Here is a 20,707-nt window from a genome sequence, read left to right on the forward strand (position 1 = left end):
AGAGGCAATACTGGAGAGGCAACTCCATAGAGATATTACCATAGAGACAATACAATAGAAGCAACTTCATAGAGGTATTACCACAGAGGCAATACCATAGAAGCAACTCCATAGAGATTACCACAGAGGCAATACCATAGAAGCGACTCCATAGAGATTACCATAGAGGCAATACCATAGAAGCAACTCCATAGAGAAGTTTGAAACTTAATGAAGAAGATCAACAGTGGCCTGCTAAACCAGAATTAAATTAGCTAGTTATATTCTAAGCAAACCCTTCCACGCCCCTTCCTATGCCCCTTCTACTCGCACCGCTTGCTAGCAAAACAGGAACCTTTTTGAGCCCGCTCAGCCAGCTCTTATATTGTTAAGCAAATAGAGCTATTTTCTGTCCACTACCTTCTTGTGAGCTACTGTAGCAACTGCTTTATAAGTTTGTCTTCGAATTTGAGCATTTATTTATCGCCAGCCTTAAAGCAATGATATACCAAGGATAGGCACCGGCTATCATATGGGCGGGGTTTAATATAATATCGAGCTTTGTTGGGATTGTGCTAGCCTGGGTTTCGGAGCTAACACAACTCTCGCGGGGCGGTCGCGTTGCCTTTTTTGGTTTTGGAAAACACGACTCGCTGTTATCGTTTCATTAGCTCTTCAGTCAGTAGACCTCGCGGTTCACAATAGCAAACCTTGAACTTCTACAATGTAGGGGTAACACCTAACAAAAATAATGGATCCATGGAAAATAAAACATTTCAAATTACCTACTTTTACTAATTTTGAAATTGGTAGGGGTCGTAGTATAAGTTAAGTTGAATATAATTTACCCGAAATTACCCGAACAACAGCCTTTTTTTCCTAATTTTTGATTAATATTTTGCCACCCCTAATACAAAATGACAAAGTCTTTTATCGTTGTCACATTGTTTTACCTGGCCAATAAGATGGGACAGCAGGCAAAGCTGTGCAGTGTAGTTTTCATACTCAAAATCTAAATGATTTACGATGGCGACTATTAATATCACGAGTGCTTGTGAATGGCAACTGACTGATCATAACAGTGACAATATTGGGCAACTATATTTATTTGACAACAAAATGAATTCAACAGATCAGTAAAATAACCACTATAGTTCATAATATTTGTATTTCAGCATATTTGAGCTCGATCATTAAGCCCCGCCCATATGATACCCGTTGCCTATCCTTGGAGGGGCTGTATATCCCCCTCATTGGGGGGCTGTATATCATTGCTTAAAGCCAATATAAAGATTACTTATCCGCTTGCGAAATAACTAATCAATTACTCACTTCCTGGCTGTCACTTTGACGCCCATCCCCAACTTTTCTCTTCTGAGCTGTCCTCTGTTAAAGTGATTTTGTAGTGGGCTTGCCTAGATCTATCATTAACACACCCGTCTCTTGCACCACTCCATTAGTCAAAACTGATCAGGGCTCAACAAGCCAATGAACAGATTTCTGTGGCTAATTAGGAGAACCGTACTATTAAGTTCTACGAGAGCAGTGTTAATGACATAAACTACTTATGTTATAAAGGTTAGAAATTGTGGGTCATAGCTTGTGTTCCATCGATGCCACATAGCCATCACTATTCTCACCATCCTTGACAGGCAGTCATTGACAAAACATCTATATAAACCAAGGAGTAATGGCACAGGCAACTTTTTATTACAAGTAGCTCATCCTGGTAACCAGAGCTTTCCAGAACTGTTTCAGAACTTCTCATGTTGTTCTATTGTGCCAAACCCAAGCTGACCAATGGAATGTATTAGTCACATATTATAGTCACCTGAACACCTGGACAATGTGTTAGTCACCTGAACACTCTGTTCACAGGGTATGGAGCATCTGCAAAAGTGTGGGATAGTTCACCGTGACCTCGCGGCACGGAATGTTCTAGTACAGAATGAAACCCAAGTCAAAATCACAGACTTTGGTCTGGCCAAGCTTTTGGATGTTGGAGAAGACTATTATCAGACAGATAGCGGCAAGGTATAGGCTATTATCAGACAGATAGCGGCAAGGTATAGGCTATTATCAGACAGATAGCGGAAAGGTATAGGCTATTATCAGACAGATAGCGGAAAGGTATAGGCTTTTATCAGACAGATAGCGGAAAGGTGTAAGTTATTATTAGACAGATAGAGGAAAGGTATAAGCTATTGTTAGACCGATAGCAGCAAGGTATAGGCTATTATCAGACAGATAGCGGAAAGGTATAGGCTTTTATCAGACAGATAGCGGAAAGGTGTAAGTTATTATCAGACAGATAGCGGAAAGGTATAAGCTATTATTAGACAGATAGAAGAAATGTATAAGCTATTGTTAGACCAACTGTAGCAAGGTATAGGCTATTATCAGACAGATAGAGGAAAGGCATAGGCTATTATCAGACAGATAGAGGAAAGGCATAGGCTATTATCAAGCAGGGTTTTGGATGTTAAAGCATTAGAGGGTGTTACCATTGCATGTGAGACTATCAGGGCATGTCAAAACCTTTTGCGCAATTGCATGAACTGAAACATTCCACAATTGTTGTCATGATGCCCTCTCCCAAACATTAATCACGAGCTATATATTTGCTATGAGTTGTTTAATTGGATAGTTATTCACATCCGCCGAGGTTTATATTGTTGCTCAAGGGGCAAAAGATACAACACATATACAAGCTGCTGGTATTTCAGATGCCAGTTAAATGGATGGCTCTCGAGTCAATCCAGCACAGGATATTCAACCATCAGACAGATGTCTGGTCTTACGGTGTCACAATCTGGGAGTTGCTTACTTTTGGACAGAAGCCATACGATGGTGTGAAAGCACGAGATATAGCAATTCTGCTAGAGCGTGGCGAGCGCTTGCATCAGCCAACTATTAGCACCATAGACGTATATATGATTATGATCAAATGTAAGTGATTATCAGTATATGTCAGCACCATAGACGTATATATGATTATGATCAAATGTAAGTGATTATCAGTAGATGTCAGTACCATAGACGTATATATGATTATGATCAAATACTTCACCATCAACATGGTTAGTTTAATTTCCAATTAAAGGATCAGAGGAAATAATATGTTTTATATCTAATGGACAATGACCTCTAGAAAGGCTCAAATAATTAGTAAAACTTTGATCAAGTGATGACAGTGTGTGACTACGGTGTGTGACAGCAATACCATGACTAATTGAGTATCTTTTATTATCACACAATTATTGGATATGCTATACGCACCAGCAATCCCTGTCATATACTATTATAGTGGCATACTACCTTGCTCGAATGGCACAGCAGTACAGGTGCAATAGCTTTAGATATAACCAATAGTAACAGTGTGATATGAATGAGAGTTTTTATAATTACCATTTATAAACAAATCTCAACTTGCATCCCTATTAATTTTAGGTTGGTTACTCGATGCAAACACTCGACCAACTTTTGAGGATTTAATGAAAGAATTCACAAAAATGGCTCGGGATCCTGGCCGATATTTGGTCATAGATGGCGATCAACTCAAAAGAAATCCAACTCTCAAAATGAATAATACTTGGAACTTGGATGACATGCCAGAGGACGAATATCCTGACAGAGAATTAGTCTGTAAGTTTGACTTTTATAGCCTTGCTGTTGTCTCGTCCTCTCTGATTGGCTGACAGTTCACTCGCCTTACAACTTTATTATCAACAAAGATACGTTTTAAAAAAGTAGACAGAATTGAGAAGTAATTAGAATGATTTGTCATTGATCAAGGAAGCATCCTTATAGCCAGTTAACTTTAAACGCGTAGCCTGAGCTCTACTGTAGTTATTAAATGCACTTAATCGCTGCACACGCTTACGTGGAAGATGAAAATCTAGCCTCCCTTTTTACCTACCCGTTCGTTCGTGTATCCTCAACATACAAACAAATATGTATTAATAAACGTGTTCTGCATGTTCCCAGCCCATACTGTATACTAGCTGCCAACATACAACCACCCTATATATGACCTACCTGCCTTCACTACTTATTTTTGTGTACTAACTAAATGCCTCAACTAGTAACTGTTGTTAGTAACCAACATGCTGACAGGAGGTAGCGCATAGTTTTACATTGAAGCCAACACCAGATAATAACACATAGCCATGCAAATTGTTCAAACATGTAAAGTGCTTGAATTATGCATAGATGAGTAAATCATTATAATACCTAATCATTGCATGCGTATTAGCCTTTTTCTTCTCGGTCCCAATTCTACATAGAGCGCTCTCCCTATATTAATACTGATACTATGTGAGAGGCAGTTCCTCAAGTTAACCATTGTGAGTAAGTGGTTGTTCGTACACACCCTCCATCCTTCCTACTCATGACAAACTGTTGTTCATTAACTATAGTTTGAGTAAAATATTTAAAAACAAGGTGTTGAAGAAACCAGTACATGTACATGTTATTACTGCTTCCCCTAGGAGAGGCCATGATGAGCATTACTCAGTCTTGGCACCATTTATAAGACAGTTTTGGGGAATTGCGTTAACTGTGCTCTTCAAGGAAGTACAGCATTATTGAACCTATGTATTATTCTATTATACTGTACTTTTATATTTTCACATCCTGTCTATATTACTATAGCTGCCGATGACTACCTGTCTATATTCCTATAGCTGCCGATGACTACCTCTCTCCATCAATAGCATCCAACTATCCACAGTATGAGAATGAGGATGCAATGCCTCCGCCTTTCGAAAAAACTTTACATTCAGAACAAGGAGACGACAATTTACATTCCCCACTAAGATACACATCCTCACCAACGCTGTTACACCCACCCTCAGACGATGCTAGACTGAGTAAGTATAATTTAAGGCTTCACTGCGCAGGTAGCGGTGCTCATTTGTGACTCGTTATACCTTAAGACTTTGATGAAGTGACAGTACCATCGTAGGTGAAGAGAAGAATGACTAATTTGGGCTTGTTAGAATTACAGCTTCGCGATTTTTAAAAATCACCGGACAATTCGATGTTACAAATTTGCAGTAATGAATCGATACATATCACGAATCATCTATTTGTAGATGATTCGTGATATATCGCAATACAAGTTTTTTTACAATATATTGTGATATATCGTGAAAAAGACTTGTAAATTTTTGTTAAGATTTATTTGTATATTTTGATTTAAAGAGAAGCTATTTTGGGTTCACGATAATCAAAAACATTTATTTCATGAATGCCCGTGTGCGTGGAAGGCCTTGTAATGAGCTTATAATAAGACTAGAAGGCCCATGCATTTTAGTTCCACCATCGCTCACTCTGAAAATCGTCAGGTGTGAGATAAATTGCCATAACATGATTATATCGTTTATACAATTGACGATATCTCTTAAATGGTGGCGATTTTTAAATGGTTTACCTTCAAGATCACCGTCAAACAATTAAATCGCCACACCGCGACGCTCTAGTTAGAATCTAAGTTGAACATAAGACAATAATCTTCTACAACGTTTTCCGTTGAAAATACTTTTAGTTGATAACATTAGTTTTTGCTATTGTATTCTATGTGAGGACACGGCATGATTGAGACAACCCGGTGTAGAGCAGATTCATTACTGCTACTATTAATAAAACAAGCATCGAGTAGCTGGGTCGGTTTTTGTAATTTTGTGGAATTGTGGGCAACCCAACTTGTATGATAAAACTGCGTTCACCTACGAATTTGTTGTGATGCAACATAAAATTGGAGGAATAATTTTCAACACCTGATATTTCTAAAAACATTACACTTACAATGACGTAAGTTAACATATAAAAACAAGTGAAAATAAAAATATAAATGAAGTAAATTAGTTCGCCCATGGCTAGTATAAGTAAAAATAAGTTATATCATGTACGTACGCGTTGCTCATTCTTGACCTTAACTCTTGTGTCTCTGAGATTAAGCAAGAATAAAAACCTCCTTTTACTGATTGCTTCTTTACGAATTTAGTTTTGACATGCTATTTAGTTTATATATATGGTTTTTGTATAGTTTTATGTAAATTACTCATTTTAATGATATATGTGTTTATTTGAAAAAATATTTAGTATTGTCTGGGCATTAAAACAAACCTTACAAAAGACAATGTGTTGTTGAAAAAATACTTGCTCCAACACGCGATGGTTTCAACGTGTAAAGAAAATATTGCTACAGATCAACTTCAAATGTCAAGGCTTGGTTGTGCTTGCATCACTGGTAGCCTCCAATATATGAGGGTAACATGCCTACTAATGCATATCTAACTACAGCTCACTGTTTATCACCTGCTTACATCATACAGTGGTAGACACCTCAGACTACCTGCAGCCTGTTCCTAGTCGGGGAGGCACGTTGGAACGTCCTGCAGCGGATGACGAAGAGTACTTACAGCCACAGGCTATGACCTCGGTCTATATAGATGTATTAGGGGATGAACACAGTAAGCACATAGGCTATGGCCACTATACTTGTAACAATTCATCCAATTTCTGGCAAACATTCTTAGATATTCATATGTTATCTCTATGTTATTCTTATATTATTTTTATGTTAGTCCCATTTTATTCGTATGTTATTCTTATGTTACTCCTATGTTATTCTTATGTTACCTCTATGTTACTCCTATGTTATTCTTATGTTACCTCTATGTTACTCCTACGTTATTTATGTGTTATTCATATGCTAGCTTCATTTTATGCATGATGCTAACATAGGAAAATACATTCCCATAATTCCTACCTCAGTTAAAAATTATTATGATGTTATTTGTATGATATTCTCATGTATTCTGTATGTTATTCTTATGTTAATCCTGTGTCATTTGTAGGCTATTTATATGTTATTTCCATGTTATCCTTATTTTATTATCATGTTATTCCTAAAGTATTTCTATGCTAATCACAGATCTTAGTTGATCTTTGAATGATACAGTCGAAGGTGAATAACTAGAAGCAATCTCTCACACATTATACAATGCGTTGCTGTACAATATATGATTGCTGTTTACATCTTAAACACTGACTCACTGATCTGACTCGCTTGCACATGGCCCTAGCTATTTACACTTCTGTTCAGCCTGCGCGTGGCCCTAGCTCTTTACACTTCTGCCTTGCCTGCACAATTCTCATATCTCTCAGTAAAATGTTAGTGGGGTGACAATCATAACTACTCTCAATGTTAGTGGGGTGACAATCATAACTTCTCTCAATGTTAGTGGGGTGACAATCATAACTTCTCTCAATTGCAGAGAGGCTCATTAAATATGAACTTGTATAAGATTTTAGTAGATTTTATCAGAAAGTATCGGTATTTTTTATCATTTGCGATTGTTTTTGATGTTTGAGGTGATCTGGAGGCCATAATGTTTCGAGATTAAAATTGATAAAACTTGATCGTCGTTAAAATGCTCAGAAGAACAAGACGTGCCCAGATTTCTCCAAAAATGATGTCAGCAGTTTATAAATATACGGTCTCATTGGCACCAGCTACTTATATGTTTACACAGTATTTAGAAAGAAAAGTCGGACAATTTCTAACCTACCGAACCTATCTTTAAATTATTTGAAACGTCTATAGAAATACATCTATAGAAATGTGTCTGAAGCTATATTTGAACTTCAGTTCAGTTAAGAGCAAATACAATATAAAATATACGTCAATAGGGAAGTGTAGCGCTGCGATTTTAATGCAATGGAAAACAGGGACAAACAGGAAACACGACTACAGCTCATGTCATTTTTGGAGATGTATCTATTTTTCCAAGCGTTTTAATCGTGATCAAGTTTTGTCGATTTTAATCTTGAAACATCCTGACAGTCAATTCACCTCAAACATCAAAAACAAATGTAAATGATAGAAAAATACCAATACTTTCTTATAAAATCTACAAAAATTTTATGTAGGTTCGTCTTCAAGCTCAAGTGCGCTGGTTGATAGAAAAATGTTCTCACAACAGTTGATCCTTGAATAACAGCCGTCCTCACAATCAAATCTAATTACGAAGCAGAATGGAACAGCTCGTACAGTGCATAAATTTATCAGTGGCTGTCGTTAGCCTGCAAACCCATTTCATTATAGCCTTTGCTCTTCATTTCTTCACTCGTAACTCAACCCTCATAGGGTAAAGCATGTACTTCCTCGGTTGTGGTCACTGCTAGTTCTTACATAGAATATTGTTTTGTCATTTGCGATTAATTTCTTTCTTCATTCCTTTAGAGAGGAGAGAGGAGCAAAACAATATTGGTCACTGAACTGTGAGACCTGTCAGCTTTGAATATAGTGTAAAAAGTATATTATATATACACGTGTATATGTTAGCTGCTCCGCGGCCAGGTAGCTTGGGTTAATCAAGGTACTGTTCTTTACCGCAACCTGTTACCTCAAACATGGAAAGTATATGGGCTCTGGAGCTGTATATTCAACTCCGGTCTCTGGTCAGAAGTTTAACCTAGATTAAATGAACTCTAAGCTAAACTCCTACTGTTGTGGCTGTTTGGGCAGGTCTTTCCTTCCATTCATTCCCTTGCGCTTAACTAACTCTTTTCTCTTCTAATATCTATTGACATGTATCGCAGGGAATCCCTCTGTCAGCAGCATTCAGATAACCTCTCTGTAGCGGCTGACACTTAACAACTACACCTTGCCAAGTCAGATATATGGGAGTGATTTAGGTGCACAGTATACAAGTATTAAACCGTGTTGGCATTTCATGTATCCATTTCATGTGAACTCTTGCGTTGTGTTTACTCTGTCCGAGTGTATGTTGTAAGTAGATCAGCTAGCACTGCTGTCATTCACCTAGCCAGCTTATGTTGTGCTGGTTTTGTCTGGCTATAAACGCAAGCAGATTTTTACTGATTCTGTGCTGGAATGAGCCTCTTTATGATCAATATTTTACAAAATTACAGCAAATGATTCATCATTGAGTGAGGATGATCTTCAACAGCCACTATTGGGAGCAGACAACTCCATCTATCTATCAAGCAAAGATGAAGAGCTTCGTGCGCGCCCGACACATTTGGCCGACTCGAACCCTATCCTATCAGCTCCTGAACAGCCTATTGATATTAATGGCACTAATCCCATCTACATGTCCAATAACAATGCCTCGCCAGGCCAAAAGCAACCATCTTCTGAATACATTAATCAAGACATCGTGAACGTGGTTTGAAACAATCAAAACTCTGCCATACTTTCTGTAATCTATTTTTTGTATTTTTTTCACAAAGTTGTACATATTGGCATCTGTGAGTCTTAAACACTTTCAATTGTGTATCAGTATCTAGTGTCTGTGAGTCTATTATAATCATCAGTATCTAGTGTCTGTGAGTCTATTATAATCTCCCTTCCGAATATTATGTGATTTTATGTGCTCGCAACATTTCTTGATCATATATTTATCTTTATATTTTTCTTCTTGCAAGTCAATTGAAATAAGTTGAAAAATAGTTGAATATTTTCTATTAAATGTACAAAATATGGCATGCAAAAGTCATATTATTCTACTTCCCAAAGCTATACGCAGACACAAGTATTTTTTATTTCTGATATTCATACTTTGCAATAATCGCATCTACATAAAGACATATATTATAGTACTGTCAGAGCGTACAGGCGCACTTTTCATTGCATGACTACATACTGTTAAACTATATTTTTATAAGCATTAGTGTACTGACACCGAGTATGATAATGTTTGCATATCAGCTAGTATTTGCGTGCACTATTGTGAGAATATAATACATGTATATGCTCGACAGTACACTCATCCACAGTACACTCAGTACACTGCTCGACAGTACACTCATCCACCCAATTATTTGCTTCTTTCATCCTTAGAGATTTACATGAAATCTTACTGGCAATTTAGCTAGAGAAATCAATGGCATTACAGATTAGATCTTTCGTATTACGTGAGCTGACAAGATAAAAATAAATCCACTCATTCCTCACTGCTTATTATATGTACATCTGAGACCAAATGCAGTCTCTACGCTTGATTTGCAATAGAATATACGTACAGCAATTACGCCAAACAATCTGTAGAGGTTTTTCCTGTAACCAAAACAGATGCAAAATGTTTTGAGGTGTTTCAAACCAATTATTTGAAAGCATTGTAACAGTCAGCAGCCGAGCTCCATTCTCCATTTTGTAAGCAAATGAGAAAGCCAGGGCCTCTTCGCTTGTACCCTAGTGGGCAGGTCACAGCCACATAGCTCTTGTAACGATATCTAGTGCCGTGTAAGGTTGCAGGACCTTTCCTTTCTGGTTTTCCACAGGAAATACCTTGAAACAATATGCATATACACATATTGAAGTTATACATACAGACAAACAAGGGTGGTATACAAGAGAGTAGGAGGGTAAACCAAGAGAACACTGATGAACATATACAGGTGTTTATTTCTCTACCACTATCTTGGCATCAGCCAAACTAAGTCCTCTCACCAGTACAAGGAGCTAATTCAGTCCATGAGCCGTCGTTGAGGCATTCGAGTGATGCGGAGCCGACATAGCCTGGTCCACACTTTATATTCACCACATCACCGGTGTAGTGGACAGCACCATGAAGGAGAGTGTGTTCTGCATAGCTTGCTGAGCTAGGTAGGTCAGCACATCTGCCAAGCGCTAAAGATTCACAACAGCAGTAAGGTTGATCTTATGATCATGGGTAAAGATTTAGAGTCTTCCTGATGGGGAACTCTATGATGCATAGAATGGTGAACTCTATGGTGCATAGAATGGGCAACTCTATGATGCATAGAATGGTCAACTCTATGGTGCATAAAATGGGCAACTCTATGATGCATAGAACTATGAATTCCTGTTAGGCTACTTGCCAACATTTCTGACATCCCATTCGGTCAGCTTAACATTTATAGAAGCCTCTTTAGAGGTTAATTGAGGTTTGAAAATGATAAAATATCAGGAAGATAATGTGGCTCACTATAGCTTGGTGCACTACGGAAAAGTTTCTTTTAAAAAAATGGCGGCTCCATTATGCTATTTTTTAAGATGGCTGTAGCCAAAGATAAAGCGTGACCAGATGTCCCTCGAGTAATAATTTGATAATGATATCTACCAACATTTGAGAGATCAGTCCGGTATACCAGGCTAGCTCAAGCAACTGCAATGCTTGAAACAGATCATTAACACTTACTTGAGTATATATGCATAAACAGGAGCAAAGGATGTCATTAGGGCCAGAAAGTTTGAACTAAGAAATTGGTATAACTTATATTTTTTAATATGTATTTAGTATTCAACTTATGTTTACATTTAATATTATTATAATAAGTATTTAGCATTCAACATATTTATACTTAATATTACTATAATATATATTTAGCATTCAACATAGTTATATTTATAATACTATAATATATATTTAGTATTCAACATAGTTATATTTATATTACTATAATATATATTTAGCATTCAACATAGTTATATTTATATTACTATAATATATATTTAGCATTCAACATAGTTATATTTATATTACTATAATATATATTTAGTATTCAACATAGTTATATTTATATTACTATAATATATATTTAGTATTCAACATAGTTATATTTGTATTACTATAATATGTATTTAGCATTCAACATAGTTATATTTATATTACTATAATATATATTTAGTATTCAACATAGTTATATTTATATTACTATAATATGTATTTAGTATTCAACATAGTTATATTTATATTACTATAATATATATTTAGTATTCAACATAGTTATATTTATATTACTATAATATGTATTTAGTATTCAACATAGCTATATTTGTATTACTATAATATATATTTAGCATTCAACATAGTTATATTTATATTACTATAATATGTATTTAGTATTCAACATAGCTATATTTGTATTACTATAATATATATTTAGCATTCAACATAGTTATATTTGTATTACTATAATATATATTTAGCATTCAACATAGTTATATTTATATTACTATAATATGTATTTAGTATTTAATTTACAATCATATTACTATATTACTTCAAATAACTTATAAATGATACTCATCTGTTTTAAATAACTTTATAAAGACTGTTCAAACAGAAACAGAAACACTAATAATAGTGTTTGGTGCAAGTCTAATGCATGGTAGAAAATGGAAAGAGCCTTCGGTGCTATATTATTATTATTACTAATATTACTACTATTATTATTACTATTATTATTATTGTTATAAAAGTTTTTCTTCACAGTCGTGTGGTGGTAGGTGACTGGTTGTAGTCCATGTTGAGTCCGGGTCTTAACAAAAGACCAAAGGATCCAACATCTTCCTTAATTCCACTAAGAGAAGGACCTTCCTCAAAATGTGAGCTGTTCCTAAGATGGCCGTTTTCTGTATAGCCTCAAAAGACTATACAGAAGACGGCCATCTTAGGAACAGCTCACATTTTGAGGAAGGTCCTCTCTTAGTAGAATTAAGGAAGATGTTGGATCCTTTGGCCTTTTGTTAAGGCCCGGACTCAACATGGACTACAACCAGTCACCTACCACCACACGACTGTGAAGATAATTATTATTATTATTACTATTATTATTACTATTATTATTACTATTATTATTACTATTATTATTACTATTATTACTATTATTATTACTATTATTATTATTATTGATCCTTATCAAAATAGACAGAGTTGAACCAACATTTACAAATGGTCTGCCACAGGTGGGGAAATCTGTTAAATGAAAAGATCAAATATTAACTATGAAGGACTCACAGTGTTCACAAATAGTTAAATATAATGTATATTATGTTATGAAATAATGCAACGTAATACGATGTTAAAGTAGAATAGATTTTCAAGTCATATGTCCTATACTGAGTAAAGCAGAAGGATTATTAATTATGTTACTGTCTCGGCCCATTTTCCAGGTAAATGAGACAAATAATTTTTGCTAAGAACATAGCTGATAATAAAAACAAAGGCATGGGTTCTCTCTAACGGTTGCGGATGGGGGTCTCACGCCCGCCCACATAAAATGTTGAAGCTTAGAATATTCTACAAATGCTTTTAACGTTTTAGCTATTAGCAATTAACTCTAAAAAAGTTTACTTTTGATAGCTATTGATGAGTATTTCGATATTGATGAGTAGGCACCTACTCAATGCACTTACCGAAGCAATAGTAAGTGCATTGAGTATGCCCCTACTCAATGCACTTACCGAAGCAATAGTAAGTGCATTGAGTATGCACCTACTCAATGCACTTAACGAAGCAATAGTAAGTGCATTGAGTATGCACCTACTCAATGCACTTACCGAAGCAATAGTAAGTGTATTGAGTATGCACCTAATCAATACACTTACAGAAGCAATAATAAGTGCATTGAGTATGCACCTACTCAATGCACTTGCTGAAGCAATAGTAAAGGCATTGAGCGGCTCACTATTCCTGGCTATAAATTTTTTAGTTACAAACCATCTAACTATTTAATATTGGACACAAACTAAATAATTTTGATATGAAGACACAGGAGATGCTCCTAATAACAGCATAATTTGACTGTAAGTTTTCTTTGTCAAGCGCAGCAAGTGGCTTTCGCAATGGTATAAAGGATTATCTCACGCTGTCTCATTTTATTTGTACCTTTAAAAAGCATTCTCAAACCATTGCAGCTGCTCATTTATCAGTTCTTGGCAGCTGATTAGATGCTGCCGTGGCTTCGCTGCTACCGTTATTACATGCACGCATATTGAGTGACAGCCTGTCACGGTGGCAGCTAGCCTACACGGATGAAAAACGTCTGGAATAGACTAACTCGGGCACTGGCTGGTGCTTCCTGAGCTAAATTGAATTCTCATTTACCAGGCGACCGGCCAATTCCGGCCACCTTATTGATTCTATAGCAACATCCAGGTCATTCAAAATCTGTTAATAGATATCATTCATTGCTTTATTCATCTGCGCGTCCTTTTTTGCTTGAAAGAAAGGGTCACTGAAGCAATTGTACGGCATTCATAGGAAGCTGGTTGATTCCTCCGAGTTATCAGGCAGCAAAGGACTATGCTGACAGCGACCTATGAACTGACCATGCCAAACGGCTTATAGCTATTTATGTCCTGTCAGCTTTATCATAGCAATTAGTGAGATGAAAAAGCCACAGTATCAAGGGGCATCCTACGTATTTGTCAATTAATTTGCACGTATCAACAGTTGAGGAGTATTTAGAGAGCCTAATCATGTTGGTAAGTCTACGAAGATAGGACAATTAGAGATTGATTACCCGCGCATGCAGGAGAACTAGGGCTCCACGCACCCGACTCCACACATTCCATGATAGGACGAACAGGCTCTAGCTCATAGCCCCTCTCACAAGCCACCTCAACTGTGGCATTAACCGTGTATACTCCACTATCCTGCTCGCCTTTCACAATAAACATGTGGTTCTCTAGTACCAATGGATCGCACCTCTTCGCTGCAAGCAAATAAACACGAATCATCTGTCAGTTTACGTCAATGGAAAGGAATGAGTCAACCTCTGTTTATTTGACCTAAATTCAGTTGACCTTCAGTCTACATCTGTCAGAGCACAGGACTTTTGTAGTTGATGAGGAACAATAGATAACGATGAGGCTACTCGTAGAATTAAAGGTTGACTTGCAACAAAATTCACATTACAGTTATTTGGTATTAAAAGATTCACCATGTCTTACTCTGTTGTGTTGTAAGTGCCAAATATGTGGAAATGTGATTACAAGCTCTTAAAAGCTCAAAAACGAAAAGCCACCGTAGATTGGAATCTCTTTATTTTGATGATGTGGCCACGAAATTTAGTTATCGTCTTGTCACGTATGTTCTCACGTGAATTGAAAGGCCAATACAAAGCTCAATATAAAACTTATCGGAGTACTAGTTTATGACAAACACTTCGGGTTTTACCGAAGACCCCATATCAAATATAAATGCTCGCTACTTTACAGTTTTGTTTCGGCCTGGTCTAATCGGCAAGTCGTAATCTGATCATGTGACCCAATACTTCGCAAATAATTTCTGCAGCACCTTTCGATTATCACAGGTGACCAACAGGCTCGTCATGATTATCAGACAATGATATGTACTCCTTCAAGCTAAGGCTAAAAAATTAAATGAATTTTTACGGTAAGTTATAAGATATCACTGCTAAAAGTGACAGCATTACGATGACGATAAAACACGCTTAAGAACAATAGACATAGTTTTATTGAATGCGTGAAGTATATTTGTGAAAATATTTCGACGAATAAGGTTGCGAGAAAGTGTAAACAGAAACCATCTCTCACAACTACATCACATTTGAGCCGTTTTGGAAAGGGAATCCAAACTACGGCGGTCTCGTGTGGCTGCGATTTTCTGTTCGCTTTTGAGCTTTTAAGAGCTTGTAATCACCTTTCTACATATTTTGCACCTACAATACAACAGAGTAAGACATGGTGAATCTTTTGATACCAAATAACTGTAATGTGAATTTTGTTGCAAGTCAACCTTTAAGCAACAATGTCGATACATGTATGTAAGGTTTGAGCTCATCGTTACATATGGTGGCTCAGTATGGCTTGAAATTAAATGTGCCAAGTTTATTTTATACTTTTAGAAAAAGGCAGAGAACATTAAATACAATATAAACAATTTCAATATTACAAAAATAAAAAAATTTCAAGTCGCATGATGTTTTCGTGCGATGATCAACATTGCCATGACAACTGTAAAGTTAAAGCAGCTGAACCGCTGCCGGCCTAGTAATCATAGATTCATCTTGTTGAATCTTACTCTTATTTAATTATTTCTTCATTTATTATATTATCGCATTAACTTATTACGCACACTTCTTTAACGCAAAACAATTGCTTGTGAACAGAGCATTTTCACTAAGCCTTGAGGTTCTAACTGGACAAGTATCTCTACCACATTCTCATTGGCTAAACTCAAGGCCACAGCAGTAACAGCGAGTTAACTCAATAACACATGCAAAAAAGAATGAGCTCTGACAAAAACATCAAATGAAAGTTTGGCTGAAGGAAGCATGCTACATGCACCGATGTGACGGACAAAACTGTACAGGCACTTAGGTGACTTAGAAATTTATGACGATACCTAAGTGACCTACTAAGCTATGCAGGTACCTACATTCCTTTCAGGTTGAACAACCTATATGTAAACCTGCACACTATGATAACAACACATACAATTATGGTATGCTCACTATCGCAAGCACCTGTTACACATCCAGGTGCTTGCATGAAAACAATTGCGTAGTCAGAATGCGAAAAGGAAAGAAATGAAAAGAATAAGTGACATATGAGAATAAGGAGGGAAGGGAAAGAGTGTGATGCTTAAAATATACAACCATAATTATTCACTTGTAGAAAGCTATCATTTGAATGAAGTAGGAAACTGTGGCAGCAACCAGCAAGTGTGATACAACTCAACACTCCAAGGTGTCATAACTGACAGCAACCAGCAAGTATGATATAACTCAACACTCCCAGGTGTAGTAACTGACAGCAACCAGCAAGTGTGATACAACTCAACACTCCAAGGCGTAGTAACTGACAGCAACCGGCAAGTGTGATATAACTCAACACTCCAAGGCGGAGTAACTGAGAGCAACCAGCAGGTGTGATATAACTCAACACTCCGAGGTGTAGTAACTGACAAAGCTATTTTTATTTAGATAAGTAAGAAACTGTTATTAAGGTGAACTGGGTTTTCCTGTCGATGTTTCCTGTAACTCATATCTGCATAGAGTGATTGTTTGTGACCTTTGACCTAGCATTAGACTTGCCGTGAGATCTTAAGCTGTGCATGAGGATTGCTAAAATACACTTTCTACCCTATGAAAATACACTTTCTACCTACCTTTCTACTTTTGGCTATGAATGTATAGATATATGTCTGTCTAGTAGGAAAGCTTACACTAAGGCACAACCAGTGTTTATGCAAATGAAAATGGAAGTAAAATTCAAGGTCCACTTCTAACATAAGCATTTGGGTGTAATTCTTATTCAAGGTTGCTTAAATCAACCTAGTTCTTTTCTTTCAGTATACGAAACGCATCCTTGATATTTCTTGTTATAACAAGTTTACCTCAAAGTTACAAGGTACCTAAGGTAAACAAGTTAACTTACGTACCTTGTACTTAAGATTACAAGTTTACCTTGTTATAAACTTGTTATAACAAGTTTATATAAGACAACTGGTTCCAGACCAGTTGTCTGGAACCAGACAACAGATTCCTTCTAAACTTGGTATGTACATAATTTTGGGTAAATCAGTTTTAAAAAAAAACACCTGAGAATAGAATTGCCTGGAAGCGCTGGCCCCCACTGAATATTAAAACCATGCACTGTGTGGATATGATTCACTCATGGAGAGGAAATGACCAACAACCAGTTGATACATGTAGAACCATTTATTCTCACCATCACCTATTAAGGCAGGGATCTACAAGTGTGTGCGTAACTGCTGGGTCAATTCTGCATAAAGCTCTAACAGAATATACCAGGTTACAATTGCAATTACCTGTGCAGTCTGTTTCAATCTTACTCCAGCTTCCATTCTGTTGGCATATAACATCACCTAGACCCAATGTCTCAAAGCCTCTAAAGCAGACCAGGTGGCCAACAGAATTCACGTCAAATCCAAGGTAGTGGATATACCTAAACCAAATTACATCTATGGCATTATCATCGGTGGCTTTCTACTCAAATTTTTGATGACATGGAGAAGGATGTTTATGATGTCAGACATACCCATTCGAGACAGAAAGCAGTTCATCTGCGCAGTGCTTGAGTTTGCAAAAGGGTTTCACATCTGACCAGTCACCATTCTTTTTACATACTAGCTCTTTGACTCCAACCAGCCAATAATCGGATAGACATTCGAATTTGATGATATCACCAACGGAGAACTCTTTCTCTCCTAAATAAATGTTTAAAGTTTTCAAGTGTCCAGACAAGACATTGACGCATTATTTGGTTTGCAGTCCAAAGTCAGATCAACTCTCATTTCAATGGCTGCCATATTGTATCAAGGTAACTGATCTGATAAATATTTTAGGACAGCGACATAAAAGGCATGTTTAGCTATGCTTCCTGAAATTCAATCCAAACACCCATATGAATTATTATGCTGCGAAGGAAACAGGCGTCAGTCCACACTCAATCAAGCGAGTAGGTGGATGAATATTTTATCATACGTCATTTTGATCAAATTATTATTAGATAGTCAATGAAGTCAGGAAGCTGTAAGAATCTAGACTCACATCCTAAAACTAGTGAAAACTAAATAAGGAGATGACTAGGGGTGTCCACTGGCGAGAGGTTCCAGATGATTTATTGCTACTTTTGCACGCAATACTAAAGCATATCTTTGAAGTTAGATCACTATTTCAACATCTTGCGCTGAGCCTCTGGTGCAGAGTAATAGATTACTCCTAGAAGGTAATCTTGAGGCACAGTTGCCGCGCGTGTTGACATTTGTCAGGCAGGTAACGTATCGTTGCTGTTGAAGGCATGACATTTGCAAAAAATATATAAAAACAACAGCAACTGCAAATAAATAAAAAACACAAAGATGACACTTGTTTTTTACAAAATGATTGCAAGCATAACACTATCATCAAGCGATTAATATTGTATGATGAGACATTGAATCATACTTAGGCATCTCTATATGAAGAAAATTGATACAAATGAGAACTAGTTGACTGCGTGCCAGAAGCCGGTCAGTAATTATATGTTTAGTTATTTAGATAGGCAGCCTGCCAAACATCGACAGAGAGAGAGAAAGAGAGAGAGAGAAAGAGAGAGAGAAAGAGAGAGAGATAAGATGATGGACCTAACATTTAGAAGTATGCATAAATGTACAACAGTCAAGGAGAGATGTACGAGAGACTTTCCTCGTAAGACAGTTGTAATTTGACTCACACAGTGATTCATGTACTTAAAAAAGAAAAGACTCTACTTCACTAATCAATTTCATCAGATGCTAGTGAACTAATTGCAATGATTAGTTAAAAGTAAAAAGGTTTTATAAAAAAACCTCTGCACCCTTCGCTTGTTATTTTAAGTTCCACCCATCTACTTGATAACAATAACCTGTGTAGAGGCTTACTGGTCAGTAATTGTTCTCACCCATCCACTTGATAACAATAACCTGTGTAGAGACTTACTGGTCAGTAATTGTTCTCACCCATCTACTTGATAACAATAACCTGTGTAGAGGCTTACTGGTCAGTAATTGTTCTCACCCATCTACTTGATAACAATAACCTGTGTAGAGGCTTACTGGCCAGTAATTGTTCTCACCCATCTACTTGATAACAATAACCTGTGTAGAGGCTTACTGGTCAGTAATTGTTCTCACCCATCTACTTGATAACAATAACCTGTGTAGAGGCTTACTGGTCAGTAATTGTTCTCACTCATCTACTTGATAACAATAACCTGTGTAGAGGCTTACTGGTCAGTAATTGTTCTCACCCATCTACTTGATAACAATAACCTGTGTAGAGGCTTACTGGTCAGTAATTGTTCTTCATTTGCTGATATGATCATTCCCTCAGAGAGTGCTAGAGGATCACATGAGTGCAACTGACAGGTAAAGTCAGCATGCTGCCAGCCAGCAGTTGGACTGCACTGTATTACACCGCTGCCCATTAACTTATATCCTGCATGAATAAACAATCTAAAGATGCAACAATAAAATATATGCATTAATACTATTGAAGAAAACAGCGATATATACTGTAAAAAGCAATCCGTTTAATTCTGATTGCAAGATGCTATTATTTATTCTGTATGAGAAAAAATCTTATCACGGGAGTTGTACACCCTTAACAACGAGGAGACAACTTTTCAACCTTCATTACAGACGTAGTCAGCTGTATATAGCTCGGGGCTGAGTCGTCTAATTGTGAATGCGCTGGCATGCACAACTGGTGGCTGCGTCAATGTACAGAAACTTGCATAACAGCTCGGTATCTCTTTGCTCCAGCTACCTCCCTCACAGTGTGCCACCTCATAACCTGCGGCATACATTACAACAATACGCAATACACCATACTGTATCTGACGCCTCATCACCTGCGACATACATTACAACAATACACAATACACCATACTGTATCTGACACCTCATCACTTGCGACATACATTACAACAATATACAATACACCATACTGTATCTGACACCTCATCACTTGCGACATACAGCAATACACAATACACCATACTATATCTGACACCTCATCACCTGCTACTTTCCTCAGCTCTGACTAATTTCAAATAACTGGTTGAGTTAGTGTATTGCTATCTAAGATGTCAATTTAGGTTGCATGGATACCGTACATAATAAATAATATGCTTGATTTGTATTTCATAAAACATGTATCATTATAGATTAAGATGCAAACAGTTGAAAAACCACCAAAGGTTCATGTGATGTATCCATTGCAGTATTTAAAAGTATTTTTAGCTTTAGTTAGTATTTTATTATCAGCAACAATACTATCTATACTACTACTGATACTACTACTACTGATAAGACTACTAATACTACTACTGCTACTACTACTCTACCACCAGTTCACTACTACTACTTGACTCTGACTCCTTCACCACTACTACTACTGTCACTTACTTCTGTATTATTTATCACTCTATAAAATT

General features: G+C 36.7%; 1 protein-coding gene across 1 annotated transcript in view; it reads left to right on the plus strand.

The window, feature by feature from the left end:
- The window catches only part of LOC137385419 (epidermal growth factor receptor-like), a 36,722-nt gene extending 26,946 nt beyond the window's left edge, over positions 1 to 9,776 (plus strand). Inside the window, exons 19-24 of the mRNA XM_068071873.1 lie at positions 1,858 to 2,013; positions 2,706 to 2,928; positions 3,430 to 3,624; positions 4,665 to 4,850; positions 6,318 to 6,455; positions 8,923 to 9,776. Coding sequence (XP_067927974.1) covers positions 1,858 to 2,013; positions 2,706 to 2,928; positions 3,430 to 3,624; positions 4,665 to 4,850; positions 6,318 to 6,455; positions 8,923 to 9,185 — 1,161 coding nt within the window. The 3' untranslated portion in view covers positions 9,186 to 9,776. The remainder of the gene's footprint in view (positions 1 to 1,857; positions 2,014 to 2,705; positions 2,929 to 3,429; positions 3,625 to 4,664; positions 4,851 to 6,317; positions 6,456 to 8,922) is intronic.
- The last annotated feature ends 10,931 nt before the right edge of the window (positions 9,777 to 20,707 follow it).

The sequence above is a fragment of the Watersipora subatra genome, chromosome 1 (assembly GCF_963576615.1).
Source record: "Watersipora subatra chromosome 1, tzWatSuba1.1, whole genome shotgun sequence".
In the NCBI taxonomy this organism is placed as follows: domain Eukaryota; kingdom Metazoa; phylum Bryozoa; class Gymnolaemata; order Cheilostomatida; family Watersiporidae; genus Watersipora; species Watersipora subatra.